The sequence below is a fragment of the Phocoena sinus genome, chromosome 16 (genome assembly GCF_008692025.1).
Source record: "Phocoena sinus isolate mPhoSin1 chromosome 16, mPhoSin1.pri, whole genome shotgun sequence".
Classification (NCBI taxonomy): Eukaryota; Metazoa; Chordata; class Mammalia; order Artiodactyla; family Phocoenidae; genus Phocoena; species Phocoena sinus.
The window spans coordinates 79,062,311-79,077,394 of record NC_045778.1 but is presented as its reverse complement, the minus strand read 5'-3'; the positions used below and the strand labels follow the sequence as shown (position 1 = coordinate 79,077,394).

Genomic DNA, 15,084 nt, shown 5'->3' with positions numbered 1-15,084 from the left:
GAGAATTGAAATTATACACAAGACAGTTTGGGGCAGTACCTTTGGGAAATATGAAAGGGAAATACTCATGTTCTGTGCCCCTTACCTGCCAGACTTAACAGTGCCTTTATTTACACTCACAACTCAATGTAGCTGCATCGAACCCATCTAGTTTATGCACTGCCACAACTGCATTTGCTTTTTCCCAGCACTTTTCTGCCCCTACTAAATGTTAACTATTGCACAGATTGGCTGCAGACTGAGATTTTTCAGCAGATGTGTGTGTTTTTCTTCGACGAGCAGCAGGAATAAATCTGCACTCGGGTTATGCACTGGCTATAAGATAAGCTTGAGCTATTGTTTGTCATTTTTACAAGGCTTTACATTAGATTTTAGTGAGAACCCGAGTTGCTTCTGGAAGGGTGCCTGCAGTCCCAGGGCTTCCTCGCCGGTTCCCTCCTCTGCAGCTTTTCAAGTCCAGCCTGCAGCGCCCCGGCCACTCAGCCCTCCTGTGACTGATCCCTCCCTGTCCATCAGCTGTTCCTTCAAAAATGCAAACGAATTTTAACAGAAGCCTGAGCAGACTCTAAAGAAGGTGAAGGCCACAAATCTGCTGCTGGAGAAAAATCACATAATACATCCCGAAGGCAAATGTAAATTATTTTTGAATTATGCTCTCCAGGGATTATCTGTGCTATTGTTCCCCTCCACTAGTATGGATAATTAGGAGTCAAATGTAAAAGTCAATGCCTTCTCTAGAAAGCCATGTTTGCTTGGGCTACTCAGTTCAAATAGGACATCTGGTCAGGGAGACCCCGTAGTTTCCTCAAAGGCAGCCACTCTGAAATGGACCAGGGCTGTTGCTTTTGGGTTTCTAGACAGGCTGCCATATTGGTTTAACAGAAGTCACAGTAGTGATGGTGGGAGTAGTATTAACAGTACTGTGTATTTTCTGTAGAGTCTAGTAGTAGTTGAATATCTGGAACTGGCCAGAACTACTGGAAAACGTGTTAATTAGAGCAGACATGTTTAATTTTTCTCTAATATAAGCACCCTCACCTCTGTACCTCCTCTAAGAGGCCATACATACCAAGTTCCTTTACTGCCTTGGTCGTTCTTCAATCTTGGTGGATAACAGAGCCAGCACTGCTATTGCTTCCTTGGCCTTGAGCTCTGAGCATCTCTCAGTGTGAACCGAGGTTCCAAAATATCCAGGTGTGGATTCCTATTGACTCTTGTATCGACTGAAACTCTAGATGAGTAAGTAACAGCTCTCACTTCTGCCACTGGCGTTTTAGACTCAATTTCAGTACTTTGCATCTGTCCCCATTAACATTCAGTTCACCAGATTCAGCCCATTCTTCCAGCATTTGTCTCGTTTGTTTGCTGTTCTGCAGCCCGTGTTATTAGCCAGACCTCAGAGGCTGTACCCCACGCAGACATGATCTGTGTGCTTGGTCTCCATGCAAATCGTCGGTAAGGATGGTAGAGATGACCTTTCACAGCAGAGACCAGGACTCAGTTCATACATATTCATAAAGTGGCCTTAGAGGCAAGGCACGGAGCCTGGCTTGAGCCAAAAATGATCTTTCTTTACTCAGAGGAAGTTAAACCAAACTTCTGATTCATCAAATTTGCTGATCTTACCGTCTATGGAAATGGTCCTGGTTCCACTGTTACTGTTTTGTTGTTGTTGTCGTTTGCTTAAAACATCCAACTTGAATCTGTTTGCCTGTCTCCATCCTTACAGCCTCAAACTGTCACCAGCGCTCACCTGCGCCCTCCACTTCCCCTATGGTCCTCCAATAATCCGTTCTCCTCCCAGCAGCCAGAGTGATGTGTAAAGAACCTCACATTCAAGGGTCCCCCACTGCTCTCCGATAATTAGATTACCGGCCAGCCTCCTCGCCATGGCCCCTGTCCTCTGTCTCCATCTTCAGCCACATCTCATCCACACTTTTCCCTCACTCATCAGACGATAGCCATCCTGCCCACTGCTACGACACTCCAAGCTCTCCCCAGCCTCAGGACTTGTACTGTTTCAGGGACCTGGCCCATAGGCAGAGAGAGTTGCAATGAGAATTTATTGTCACCCTCATCTCGACGTGTTTTCTGACTTGGGTTGAGTTAAGTTCCCGATGCCAGGGTTCTTGTTGTAACATGTGTAGGGGTCACTCTCCCTGAGAACTTGGCTGTGATGACTTTGAGAGGCCCAGGAACAGCTTCCCGCTTGCGCAAGACTCGAAGAACCCCTCGGTCTGCACCTCGGAGTAGAGAATGGTTGGGCCATTCTCAGAGGCTTATATACTCTTATCTGTTTGGGGAACGGCTTTTGTTTATCGTCACCCCCCCCAAAATGAAAATTCAATCAAGCAACCAGTTTCAAGTGTTGCTCTGTATATCAAACATTTTAAATATGATTTTTTTTAACCGGATAGCCCAGATAGGTGGAAATCATGTGGAGGTAATTTAAGCCTCTCTGTGTGTGCAGCTGAGGGAAGAAGGAACCTTTGCGGCCATGAGCCAGCCACTCCCCCATGGCTTTCTATTATTATGTGGTTAGGTTTCTCTCTGAGCTAGCAATTCTCCGCATTCATGAGAAAATTTGGACTTCTCTGAAAACTGCAGAGACAGGAAAATTGGGTTCATGTGTTTGTTTTCATTATCTGGAATTGTGTATTTTCTAAATGATGATCCAAGGCCATTTGGAAATATCCCCTGGTCATTTATTTCACCCCTTTGCAGTCTGAAAGGTGTAAACATCTGAACAACCAGGGCTCTCCCTATGAGTTTTTCAATGGGAGGCTAGTTTATTTTTTCTTTAAGAGAGCTATATTTTCTTCTGTAAGATGAGCTGAATCTGTTAATGGTAAATCAGGGAATTATGGGGGGGGAAAAGAGGTTTCTGCTTTCCAAACCTGAATAAGGAGAAGGGACAAGATCTTCACACTTCGAGAAGGTGTCTCATTTTGCATAAACCAGTGGGTACCACTGGGGCTAATCTTCTTTCCTCTGTGTGTATGTCGTTTTCACCGTAAAGCATGCCTACAACGTATAGTTACAAAGCTTAACTTTTGTCCCTTGTAACGTTGTAAAAGTATGAGAAATTATACCTTTCGTGGTGCTTTATTTTTCCTTCCTCCATAAGGTTTCCAGATTTCTTTAGGGATACCTAAATTCATGAATCAGCAAAGCTGGGCCGCAAGGAGGAACACTGCTATGATACAAACATTTTTCCTGTAAAAATCTGTTTGGAAGATCGCGGACTGATGGGGATTTGTTTTATAAAAGATGTTTCCCTCAGGACTATGTGACTGGAAAGCTGATTCAAAGCATGCCTTGGTCATTTTTGCTTTTGTCTGAAAGCGTGGTTATAACATGCAAGTTTTCAACATTAAGCAGTGTGTGTAGTTAACTCCCACAGCAGTGATATCAGTTATGAGGACCGAGACCAGTTCAACCCTCATTTCCTCCGACTGCATTTTATTGCAGAAACTGAAGGCTTTGTTTTTTGTTTTTAATGTTTGCTTCTTGAGACCACCCTCCACGACTTGCTTTTTTTTCTCCTGAAAGTGCCTTTGGGATTCTCCCAGTAATTCATGGAAGAGTACAGATGTTTTTTGAAGACACATGATTAAAATGTCACCCACTTCAGAGGCTGCCTTGATTTGGGAGGGAGTTCCTATTGGGCTCTCTGCATCATCTTTAGCCCCTACCCCTTGATATACAATCTCTGTCTTCTCCTCAACTATTGCACTCCTACCAATCCTTTTTCTCCCGTGGCATGTTTCAGTCTTTTTTTTTTTTTTTTCCTTGACACTGTTTCTTCCTATTCTGTTTCTCTTGTTCCGTTCTGGTTTTCCTCCTAGCACCTTCTTCTCGCCTGGCTCTGTTCCCCATTTATCCGCCTGGCTGTTCCCTATTCTTCCTTTGCTTCTAACCAGATTTTAAAATGATCACCTGCAGAAATCAGCTCCCTGGAATGGACTACTCAGTGTTTCCCCAGAAGGGCTATGCAGTTCCTGCTCAAAATGTATTCGCTTTATGTATCGGCTTTTCCCACATCACAAAACTAGACCACAAAGGCAAAGGGAACACCCGTGAGACCCTGATTCCATCATCTTCTGTAGTGATCTTGAAATGTGCTACATCCAGCCCGAAATGAAGAGTTCATTGGCTCCTGTTCCAGAGAGAGCTTTGGTTTTGCTTGTTTACATATGTGTTTTGTTTAATAATGATCTCAACTTGTTCTGATCCTATAATCAGTGATTCAGCAGAAAGGTTAGATTCCTTTTTAAGGATTTCCCAGATGGAAATGGAAAGTGGCCGCTCACGTTGAGAAGGTTTTACAGAGGTTTTGGGGGTTGGAGGTGAACTTCTAGGTGGGACAGAGGTGTGGGAGCCAGTGATGTCAGTAGGGCGGGGTGGGGCCCTAATTCAAGTGCTTGAGTCGAGAGACATTGACAGTGTTCGGGAAGCCCCAGAGAGGCAGTCAGGGAAATTAAACCCATGTTTACTTTTGGCAGCAAAAAAGAGAGACCCTCAAGACGACCAAGTATGTAGAGCTCGTTATTGTGGCAGACAACCGAGAGGTAAGAACTTTCTGAAATTTCTTGGTTGGTTTAAAAAAGAAAAAAGGCGAAAGAAAATGTTTAGCAAGTTATTACTTGCTTTATTTAACCTCATTTTCCATGAGGCCTTAAAAGCATTGTATACAACCCATTGAAAAAAGTGGTTTCCTGATATTATAAAGTATAACATATTAAAAATGTATCTGGTATTATAAAATATTAGCAAGGACTGCATGTAGCTAAGCTCTCCAAACAGGGAGAGTTATTTGTGGGAAATGGCAGATGGTTTTAGAATGTATTCTAAAACACTTTTGAGAAAAGTTTAGTTTAAACATGTCCGATATGTCCTAAACCAAAATGAATGAATGAATCAAGGCTGTAGACACAGCAGAAAAACCCTACCTTCCAAAGTAGGGCTTGATGCTGTATTAGTTTTTTTTTCTTTTAATTAATTTTTAATTATTTTTTAGATTATCTTCCCTGTGTCCTTTTCTTGCCTCTACTACCTATTATGAATTAGGTGACATTTTCTCCCAGACTGGCTCAACTGCATATGAATGAAACAGATTTGACAATTTCACAGGCAACTGTTCCCACTCTGGAAGTTCAGATTAGCGGGGAGAAGTGGGAATTTATTAACTTTTTATCCATTCTCTGTATTGTTTGACTTGTTGCCATGCGCTTCTATTACTTTCACTCTTTAATTTTTTAAAAACAAATATAAAGGAGATTTCGGAGGAAGTTAAAATCAAGTTGATGATATGAAGAATGGCTTTGGACGGCCTTCTGGTTGTGTCTGTTTTCTCGATGCCAAAACATGTCACTGCCTCCATCATTTATGAGGCTGGAAAATTCACAAAAGTTACTGTCTTCTGAGCACTTGGCTTGGGTGAATTTCAGGGAGTTTCAGAAAGTCCCTGGATGGGGAAATTACTGGGCAGGATGGGAGCTCACTTCACCATAAACCAGGGAGGGCCCTGGGGGATTTGCAGAGCCTGAGACCACATTTCCAGGAGCTGGGAAGATGAGATTTGATTGATAGTCTAGCCATTGTTAATGCTGACATTTAAAATTATTAAGTTTCAGAGGCAAGGAAAAGACCTGGAAAAAGTCAAACAACGATTAATAGAGATCGCTAATCACGTTGACAAGGTAAGTTCTTTGGGGGTAATTAGATCACTCACAGCATGTAAATGTTTGGGAATGAGGTGGAGGGAATGAAACACATCCTATCTGACTTAGGAAGGTCGGGTTCTGCCTCCGGTCCTGGGCTGATACCCAACTTCCCCTTCTTCTGAGAATTCTTGGGACCTGGAGCAGCTGCAGGAGATGCCACCCCACGCTGTCTGGACCTCGGTGGCCTTGGCATCCATCTCCCGCCAGGCTCTCTTCTGGCCAGGAAGGCGTTTTGACCTCCCCAGTTAGATCCAGAATCCCAATAGGGTGCATCTGACCCTCTTGAGAGCTCCAAGCAGGCCTCTTTTCAGGTCTCCCTGGGCAGGTCCCACAGGCCCCCTGAGGGTGAGCTCTCACTGATAAGGGACCCACGGGCTCCACAGTCCCAGGACACAGAAATCGGCTTTCGGCTCAATCGGCTGTCAGAAAATTCCTCACCGAGAACTCGGGAGGGAGCTCACCTTTGCAAGGGTGATTTCAGAGCTGGAAGAGATCCCGAAAGTCTGCTCTGACCCAGGTGTATTTGCTCGCCAATGCTCCTTATGCGACCTGTTCGCAAGGAGGTGGAACCATCTAATCTACGTACGCCACCTGCCTTCAGCGACAGACCCTGCGGGGAGAGCGTCGGGCTGTTTGGTGCTGAGGGCTATCAGCGCAGAGCATGTTGGCGTTGCCTGGAAGCTTTCAAAGGCCTTGCTGCTCGGGTGTCTGGGTGGGGCCTGGACATCAGGCTTTGTAGGCGCTCCCAGGTGGTTCTCACGTGCTATGTGGCTGGCAGCCCCCGTCTGAACGTAACCATAACTCTTAGCAATAACCTGTCTCCTGCCTCTGAGGACAGTGGGAGAGGAAAGGGGCCCCGGCTCATTGCTGAACCTCTCATGGCCGGGATTCTCTGAAATGCTCACACTTTACACATAGCAGTTTGTGGATGCTTCACGGTAGCTATGTTTCCAAACAATCCTATTATATAATATTTAAAGTGAGTTTTCAAAGCTTTCGGGAAAATGAAAACAAAAGCCTTCCGGAGATTCAACTCCATTCTACGAGGACTTATGGGCGGTACCGAGCGGTGTGCATCAAGAATTCGGAATGTATCAGATGTGGTCCATCTGTTCAGGGAGGTCACAGCTTCGTAGAGAAGCAGACCCATAAGCCACTTAGCATGGACCGGCATGGTGGGAACCAGGTCGATGCTGTCAATCAGGTGCTATGGGGATGCAGAAGAGAATCACTTGCTTCTTCCTGGGCATCAGGGAGGCTTTGCAGGGAGGCGATTTTGCAAGGTGAGTAAAGTTTCACCAGGAGCACAGGCGGGGAGGGCCTGGCTTGCTCCCCACAGGTCTGGACATGGAGAGTAACTCCATCTAACTAAGCGGTGTGTGTGTGTGTGTGTGTGTGTGTGTGTGTGTGTGTGTGTGTGTGTGTGTGTAGCATAATTGTGTGTGTGTGCACAGCTAGGGCAGGAGCAGGTGAAGCTGCAGGGGATTCAGTGGCTGGGCCTTGAATGCCCTGCGGAGCCATCTAGACCCCATCGGGATTTTATTCTGCCGTCAGTGGAGAGCAAGGTGAATGTTTTTAAGCAGGGGAGACACACAGGATCACACACAGCTGTGCCTGCAGTTAGTGTGGAGGATGGAGTTACCAAAGACAAATACAGCTGGTAGGCGTCTATTGTACAGAAATTATGAAGATCTGACCCGGGGCTGGGGAAGTGGGGATGTGAGAAAGACGAGGATTTAGAGACATTTGAAGGGATGGTTCCTAATAAATGTACTGAGCAGTTGCTACGTGCCAGGCTCTAAGTGCTTTGCAGACACTCCCGGGTGGATACCAGTATTCCCATTTTTATAGCGGAGGTTTGCAGAGGCTAGTTAAGTAATCAGCACATGTTCAAACAGCATTGAAAGGCAGCGCCAGGAATAAGCCCTGGTCTCCCCTGCGGGAGTTTTTGACCTTGACTCTACCTGCTTACTGTGGATCCCAGGCCTCCTTGACTGAGCAGAAGTAGAGGCTGAGATGAGCGGGGGTCCCAATGAGCCCAAGTTTGGGATGACAGGTGAAAGAGGCTTCGTACCCAAAGAAGCGAGGGCGGGAGTCTCCTGGGGTACCCTGAGCAGTCAGAGATCAGGGCCTGGTGCTCAGAGAGAGGCTATGGCTGGATGGAACTTTCTGAAAGCGGGAAAAAACACGGATGGCTGATGGCACCCTGAGATGGTACCGTCCTCGTCCACCAGAACTTTTAGGCAGGTCAGACTCCCAGGCGGCCCATGCTTGCTGATATATTTTGAAGAGCTACTTTTTGAAAATTAAACTTTATCCTAAAGTCAAGTGGATGCAGGAGAATTTTTGTAAATGGCAAGTCCTTCTGGCAGGGAGGGTGAGAGATGGATCCCAGAGGTTATGCCAGAGACCGTAGGAGTCAGACATGGTTCTCAGTCTGGGCTGGGCATTAGAATGCCCTGGAAAGGTTTGTTGGTTTGTTTGTGTGTGTGTTTGTCTATATGTTTGTTTTCAAAATGCTGATTCCAAGTCTCAGTCCAGGGACTCTGGTTTGATTGGCCTGGGTGGGGCCTTGGGCGAGTACATTCCAGACGCCTCCAGTGAGATGGGACAACATCCAGATGAAAGCAAAGAATTCAAGTACTTCTTAGGCCTTGGAAGTAAACAGAAGCCATGAACAATATTAAACTCGGGCTGGTAATCGCTGAAATCCTATTTTAAGGTGATGTGCTTGGTCTTCCATGTTTGTGTTTCTCTACATATTATTCTGTATTATATCTTGCTTCAGTTTGCAAAACCAGAAATGAGCAACTGGGGGTTTGTCAATAATCTGCCCTGGTAATTAAAGAACAATATATCTGAGAAAGGTCCTGACAGACTCCGTGGAGCTCACCAGCCTGCGTGTTCCTGTGTTTCTGGCAAGAAGAAAGCTGAGCGCACATATGTGTCTGTCCCCAGCAGACCCTGAAGACCCACTGGGGTACCCAGGCTCCTTGATGTCCTGTTCACCCAAGTCTACTAACTGATGGGCCCTGGGCTCTAGCAAGTACGCCAAAGTTCAGTTTTGCAACTACAAGTGGGAGCATCTTGGCTTAAAAAACAATGACTGTTCCAGTGGCAACTTCCTCATTTGCAGAAATCTTGGCTCTTCTTAGCTATTCTTAACTAGTAACTGCTTGGCCGGCTGCACTGGCTTGAAGGGAAGAGGGAGAAGCACGTCCCGGACTGAGAGTCCGAGAAGTGATTTAGGGACAGAGGTGACATTCAGAAATGTTCAGGCAATTACCCTGTGTGTGAAACGCGGAGAGGGTGTCCGGTGCTGTACTGGCAGACAAACCCTTTACGGTGGGAAGTAAGACATTCCCCCAGGCCCCAGTCATACCGCAGGGCGGGAGCAGCAGGGTGTGTGGCTGCCCAGTTAAGTGACAGCCTCTTTGGCTTCTCCCCTCCAATCTGTCCTGCTTCTTACTCGTGACGAAGTTAGCAACAGCTGCGCATCCGTTCAGGCTGCACCTCTGTGACCTACTTCTGAAGGACTCATCTTCCGTGCGTTTAACTTCAGGTATTTCCCCTCTTGTGTGAGTCCTCGTCCCCCCCTTCTCAAACCAGTTGCCTGAGGGGTGCACATTCCCGTGTTGGACCCCAGCAGACCTCCCTGTAATCCTACCCATGTTTTCTCAGATCCGCTTCTTCTAGAAAGCCTTCTTTGAGCCCTCAAGCCCAGCATCCCCTGAACTTCCTGTTTGCGCCCTTCTCGGCAGTTCACGCGCTTGGCATTTACTGGAATAATGGCTAAGTGTCCCCTGCCTTGAGCCTCACGCTGACCTCTGAGCATTTGGGAGCAAGGTATCCTAATCCTCGCTCTTTGTGCCAGTGCCAAGCCTAGCATACAGCCAGATTCTTGCCGCGGCTATGTTAATGGGTGACTCAATTCAGCTGGTCTTGGACGGTGTCCATATGCATCCTGGGATTCATAGGCTAGGCAGGCAGCTGCCAAGCTCCAGTTGTACTTCTCTCTGGGCCTGGGGTCGCAATGGATCATCTTGGAAGGGAATCTCAGTACTCGCCCTTACCTGGCTGGGTTACTTAGTGGTTTAGAACCTGGGCACCAGCCTGCCTATGCTTAAACCCGGCTATGCCAGTCATGTCTCGAGCGGTCTACCTGGTCCCTCCTTGTCTCAACGTCCTTGACCGTAACGCGGAAATAATAATAGTTCTTAACTCGCAGAGTGTCGCGAGGACTGAGAGACCTACGGGCTGGAAAGCGCATGGCACTGTGCCTAGGACGTTGGAAATGCTCGTTAAGTGTTAGCTGTGGTCATTGTTATTAGGGGGAACCAAAGGGAAGCCACCAGCAGAGCCCTGGGAAGAGCATCCCGACAGGCAGCAATGGGACTGCTGTGATGACATGACGTGAGTTTAGCATATGCGACAGTTAATCCATAGCACCGGTTTTGAGAGGAGGGACTGTATTTTATGCTTCTAGATATGCAATCTGTTCTGTGATTTGAGACGGCTAATAAATGGAAACTACAACCCATTATTATTATGAAAAGACCCTTGATCAGTAAGCCCCCAAGCCAGCTCTGAGAAATGACAACAGTTAGACCTTGACAGACCTTAGCGACCACTTCCATATGACACTCTCTAGAGGCAAAAACATGGTGTCCCCAGCACAGATGACGACCCTGCGGCCCACGCGGGGCCTCTGACCCTGAGGATGTCCCTTGGCAGGCTGGCGTGGACGTCGGCACTGGATCGCCTGCATTTCCGCCTTCTGATCACTCTTGTCTGTAACACAGCCGAAAGGGTAAGCTCTCCAGGGAAGCATAGCAACCAGGCATGTGCGCTCAGAGTCCAGATGGGGCCAGGACCTTGATTTTGCCTGGAAAGCCTGGGCTGGGAGCTCGCAAGTGGATACCACAGGCGAAGCAATTCCTGATTAAAAACGAGCTGTAAGGCAGCATTGAGGTCGTATAATTGTCTCATTGACTTATTAATGTAATGCCCATAATTGTTATCTGCTTGAAACCAACTTGGACCGCTGTGGTCAGTTTAGACTCTGTGATGTAGTTTGTGCTTCAGTCACACTCTTCTGCTAACCTAATGCTCACCAGATGACTGGGGAGAGATCAGCGAGGGAAAAGATGAACCTGCCTTTTGTGGGTCAGAACCCGGGGTCAGTGCTCAGCCTCACGGAGTTTATTGCCCTTGAGCTCAGCACGTTGGAATGGGGCTTAACTATCAGATGCAGAGCTTCTGTGATTTTTGTTATTTGTTGGCTCAGAGGCTTCTAGCAACGAAGAATAGGACCTGCTCCCATCTGGAGCTTGACTTCAGCTGCTACATCTTTCTCCTTGGCTGCCTGGAGTATCGGAAGATGAGGATGTTCTCATCGCGCACTGCCTTACACGTTGCAGGCTTTGAAAGACTGTACAGCCAGCCAGATGATTCCCACTTCCTTACCCCCTGGACCCTGAGCAAAGAGCCGTCTCCATGTCTGTGTGATACCATGGGGGTAGCAAGGTAGTAAGCTCGTCTGGGACAAAACTATCCCAGAGACATTGGAAGAGTTGCTCTACCTGCTTCCAACCCAAGATGATCTGTTTGTGGAGAAAGGGCTGTAGGTTGAAGTCAGGACACAGAAAGATGGGGGTGGGGAGCAGAAAAGCAAGAAGACTTGAAGTGAGTGGTATGCCTGAAAACAGAGGAATTTCCCTTACCAGACCTTTCCCATGATGCTGTTGGTGAACCGGCTGTGGGAAGAATGGTCCTCAAAGTTCCTGGAGAAGGGTTCTGTGCATGCCTTTATCACCCTGAAAGATACTGATCTGTTCATTCAATTAAAACCTTCTGGGTCAGTTATAGGTGACAGAATATGACAGGGTCAGCAAAATCTGATTTTTTGCTGAAAAATTAATACAGATTCATTTTCAGTAACTCACAGGTAGAACATTTCTCTTAAAATGAACAAATTACTGCACTTGGCAGAGTGTCTGAAAGACCCTAATTCACTTACTGTTTTTCTCGCGGTAGATATGCACTGGCAGTCTTTAGCTGTAATGTAACGACTTTAGCAATAATAACACATCTATACGCCCATTTCAAATCACCAGTGAATCGGTTGAAATGTGTGCTTCCCTACAAATAAGGGCAGACATCAAAAAGGCTGGCAACTCTAACATCTAATTGGTCAACCACATTTGAGAACCCGGTTAGCACATCACCTAGCATCAGACACTGAAAATATTCCTCCAGTTCTAATGCCACGGGGACAAGGGAGCACAGAGAGATTTTTCATGTCACGGCAATGACGTTCAGAACTTGCCAGTCTGTTCTACTCGGCATTGGTAAGTTCTCATTAACGTGATCCCCCAGGGATGCCTGTCTTCTGTCTCCCTCAGTTTTACAGACCGCTGAACATTCGAATCGTGTTGGTGGGTGTAGAGGTGTGGAATGACATCGACAAATGCTCCATAAGTCAGGACCCATTCACGAGCCTCCACGAGTTTCTGGACTGGAGAAAGATGAAGCTTCTACCTCGCAAATCCCATGACAACGCACAGCTTATCAGGTAAGGCATCTGTTGTCTCTCCTTTGCTTAAAATAAAAGAGTGAACTCAGCACATCTGCTCTCCCTCTTAGCCTCACCCGACGGTCCACGAAGCTGCACATCGTTCGGCAGAACACCCTGACTGGACCGGGGGCAAAGGGGGCTTCCCAGCCCACACTGCGGGGGCGGGGTGGGGGGGAGGGGAGAGGCCATCTCGATTGAAGTTGGGGGCTTCTCAGCCCACACTGCGGGGGCGGGGTGGGGGGGAGGGGAGAGGCCATCTCGATTGAAGTTGGGGGCTTCTCAGCCCACACTGCGGGGGCGGGGTGGGGGGAGGGGAGAGGCCATCTCGATTGAAGTTGGGGGCTTCTCAGCCCACACTGCGGGGGCGGGTTGGGGGGGAGGGGAGAGGCCATCTCGATTGAAATTGGGGGCTTCTCAGCCCACACTGCGGGGGCGGGGTGGGGGGGAGGGGAGAGGCCATCTCGATTGAAGTTGGGGGCTGTTGGAAAAGTCTTTCTTTGCATTCCCTGGGAAAACTATCCCTCTGGCTGATGCCTTATTTCCTTCGTCTAACACCCGGACATTTCCTCTATGCAACTGTTTCTAGGCTTAGTCTTTTTTTTCTCTCTTTTTTGGCGGCACTGCACAGCATGCGGGATCTTAGTTCAATCCCCGGCCAGGCATTGAACCCGTGCCCCCTGCAGTGGAAGCGTGGAGTCTTAACCACTGGACCGCCAGGGAAGTCCCAAGTCATTTTTTTTTTAATACTATTAATCCATGAAGGTTTTTATTATGACTTCTCAAATTTAATTTACAGATTATATGTGTCATAAAGACAATCGAAATAACATTTTGATATTCACAAATTTCTTTTTTCATGTTTTTCTCTCATGTTTTTATTGATTTGTTTATTGACCGTTTCATTTCTTTTTTTTTCAATTTTTATTTTATACTGGAGTATAGTTGATTAACAATGTTGTGTTAGTGTCAGGTGTACAGCAAAGCGATGCAGTTATACATATACGTGTATCTATTCTTTTTTGAATTCTTTTCCCATTTAAGTTATTACAGAATATTGAGCAGAGTTCCCTGTGCTGTGCAGTAGGTCCTTGTTGGTTCTCTATTTTAAATATAGTGGTGTGTATATGTCAATCCCTAACTCCCAATTTATCCCTCCCTCTAGGCTTAGTCTTGATATAAAGTTGTCCTGAGTAGTATATTTTTTAAGAGCTCATTTTCTGTCATTATTAGTGAACAATATTTATGCAAGATCTGAAGGCAGTACATTAGGGTGATCATTGTCAGCTGCCTGGAGAAAGAAAATCTTTATTCCTCCTGTTTTGCCGTTACTCTTGGTTTTCTAGATCAGAGAATACCAGCAGTGTCGCAGATTAACCTTGTGTTCTGTTGTTCAATCAATGTGTATTGAGCACGAACGAGGAACAAAACATGTTTTAGGGGCTTTGAACATAATGGTGACCAACATTGTAAACCTCCCCACTTTTGGGAGTCTCCAGTTTACTGGGAGAGGGCAATAACAAACAAAGACATTTCAGAGCGTGATGAGGGTCGTGAAGATAATAAAATGAGGAAAAGCACACCTATGATATAGTATAATACCTTGGTAACATGTTACAGACACCTTTATAGTTAAACAAAAAATGTCATAATCTAAGTTGGTATGGAGTAGGTTTTTCCTAAACTGAACAGCTTTTTATTAAGATTCTTAAACAGTTTATGCCATTATTATGTTCTCATGTAGCTCACATCACTGAATTGAGACACTTTTCTTTGACAAATTGGATCTAGTTTACTGGACATCTATGGGAAGCTGAAAAGCAGTCCTACCCTAACCTCACTTTTGCAAAGGCCTTCATCTGAACTGAGGCTGTTGGCATTCCCTGATGATTTACTTTGGCCATTTCATGGGGCTGTTTTTTTTTTTTTCCCACCCTGGATATTTGTGGTTGCCTCATATTTTATGCATTGATTAAGCCTGAACTACTAAAAATAGAGTCAGAGTGTTTTGTTTTGATTTTTTTCCCCCAAATGGAGTCTGTCCAACTTGAACATCTGGAAGTAAATTAGCCTCTTATATAACCTTATTTATATATATATATATATATATATATATATATATATGTATAATTGTATCTGTTAAAACGGTCTATATAGATGTAACTATAAAAGCTGCAATCACTACTACTGTACATATGTGTGTAATAGGATGGCTGGTTGGCTGGATGGATAGATGGATGATTGGATACATACATACATACATAGGTGAGGTTATATTTTGTATATACTTATCCCATTTCATCCAACTGAGCACTGCTAAATATATAACTTTTCAAATAATTTGTGTAATATCTATATATGTACACGGCCAAGATAACATGGGTAAGTCATTTTTTTCCCTTAAAGGAGATTCAGCAAATACAGTTTTTAATTTTTAATGCATGAGGTTGGAATTACTAGCATTGCATTAAAGAGGCCTTGATGTCATTACTCACTGATTAAGATTCCATATAGGGGAAAAGCCACGCCTAAGCCATGAGCTCCCCTTCCGGAAGCTTCCTCCTGGGATGCCAAGGCTTTGTGGGTGCTGACTTCTACACTGACTCCAGAGGGTCAATCATTTTTCTGCCAGTCTCACTTTTGCAAGCTATATTAGCAGAATATTTGGGAGGAGTTTGGGTTTCTGGCCTAATTGTAATGTTACCCAGGAAAGCAAAATTCAGCTGCAACAGGTAATCCAGTAAAGCATCGAATGCCTTTCATTTGTTAACAGTGATTCTCTGT

At 45.8% G+C, this 15,084-nt stretch overlaps 1 protein-coding gene across 1 annotated transcript in view; it reads left to right on the top strand.

Moving 5' to 3' along the window:
* Positions 1-15,084, top strand: part of ADAM12 (ADAM metallopeptidase domain 12) — a 408,492-nt gene that overhangs the window by 299,266 nt on the left and 94,142 nt on the right. Inside the window, exons 7-9 of the mRNA XM_032607298.1 lie at positions 4,506-4,571; positions 5,631-5,702; positions 12,131-12,300. Coding sequence (XP_032463189.1) covers positions 4,506-4,571; positions 5,631-5,702; positions 12,131-12,300 — 308 coding nt within the window. The remainder of the gene's footprint in view (positions 1-4,505; positions 4,572-5,630; positions 5,703-12,130; positions 12,301-15,084) is intronic.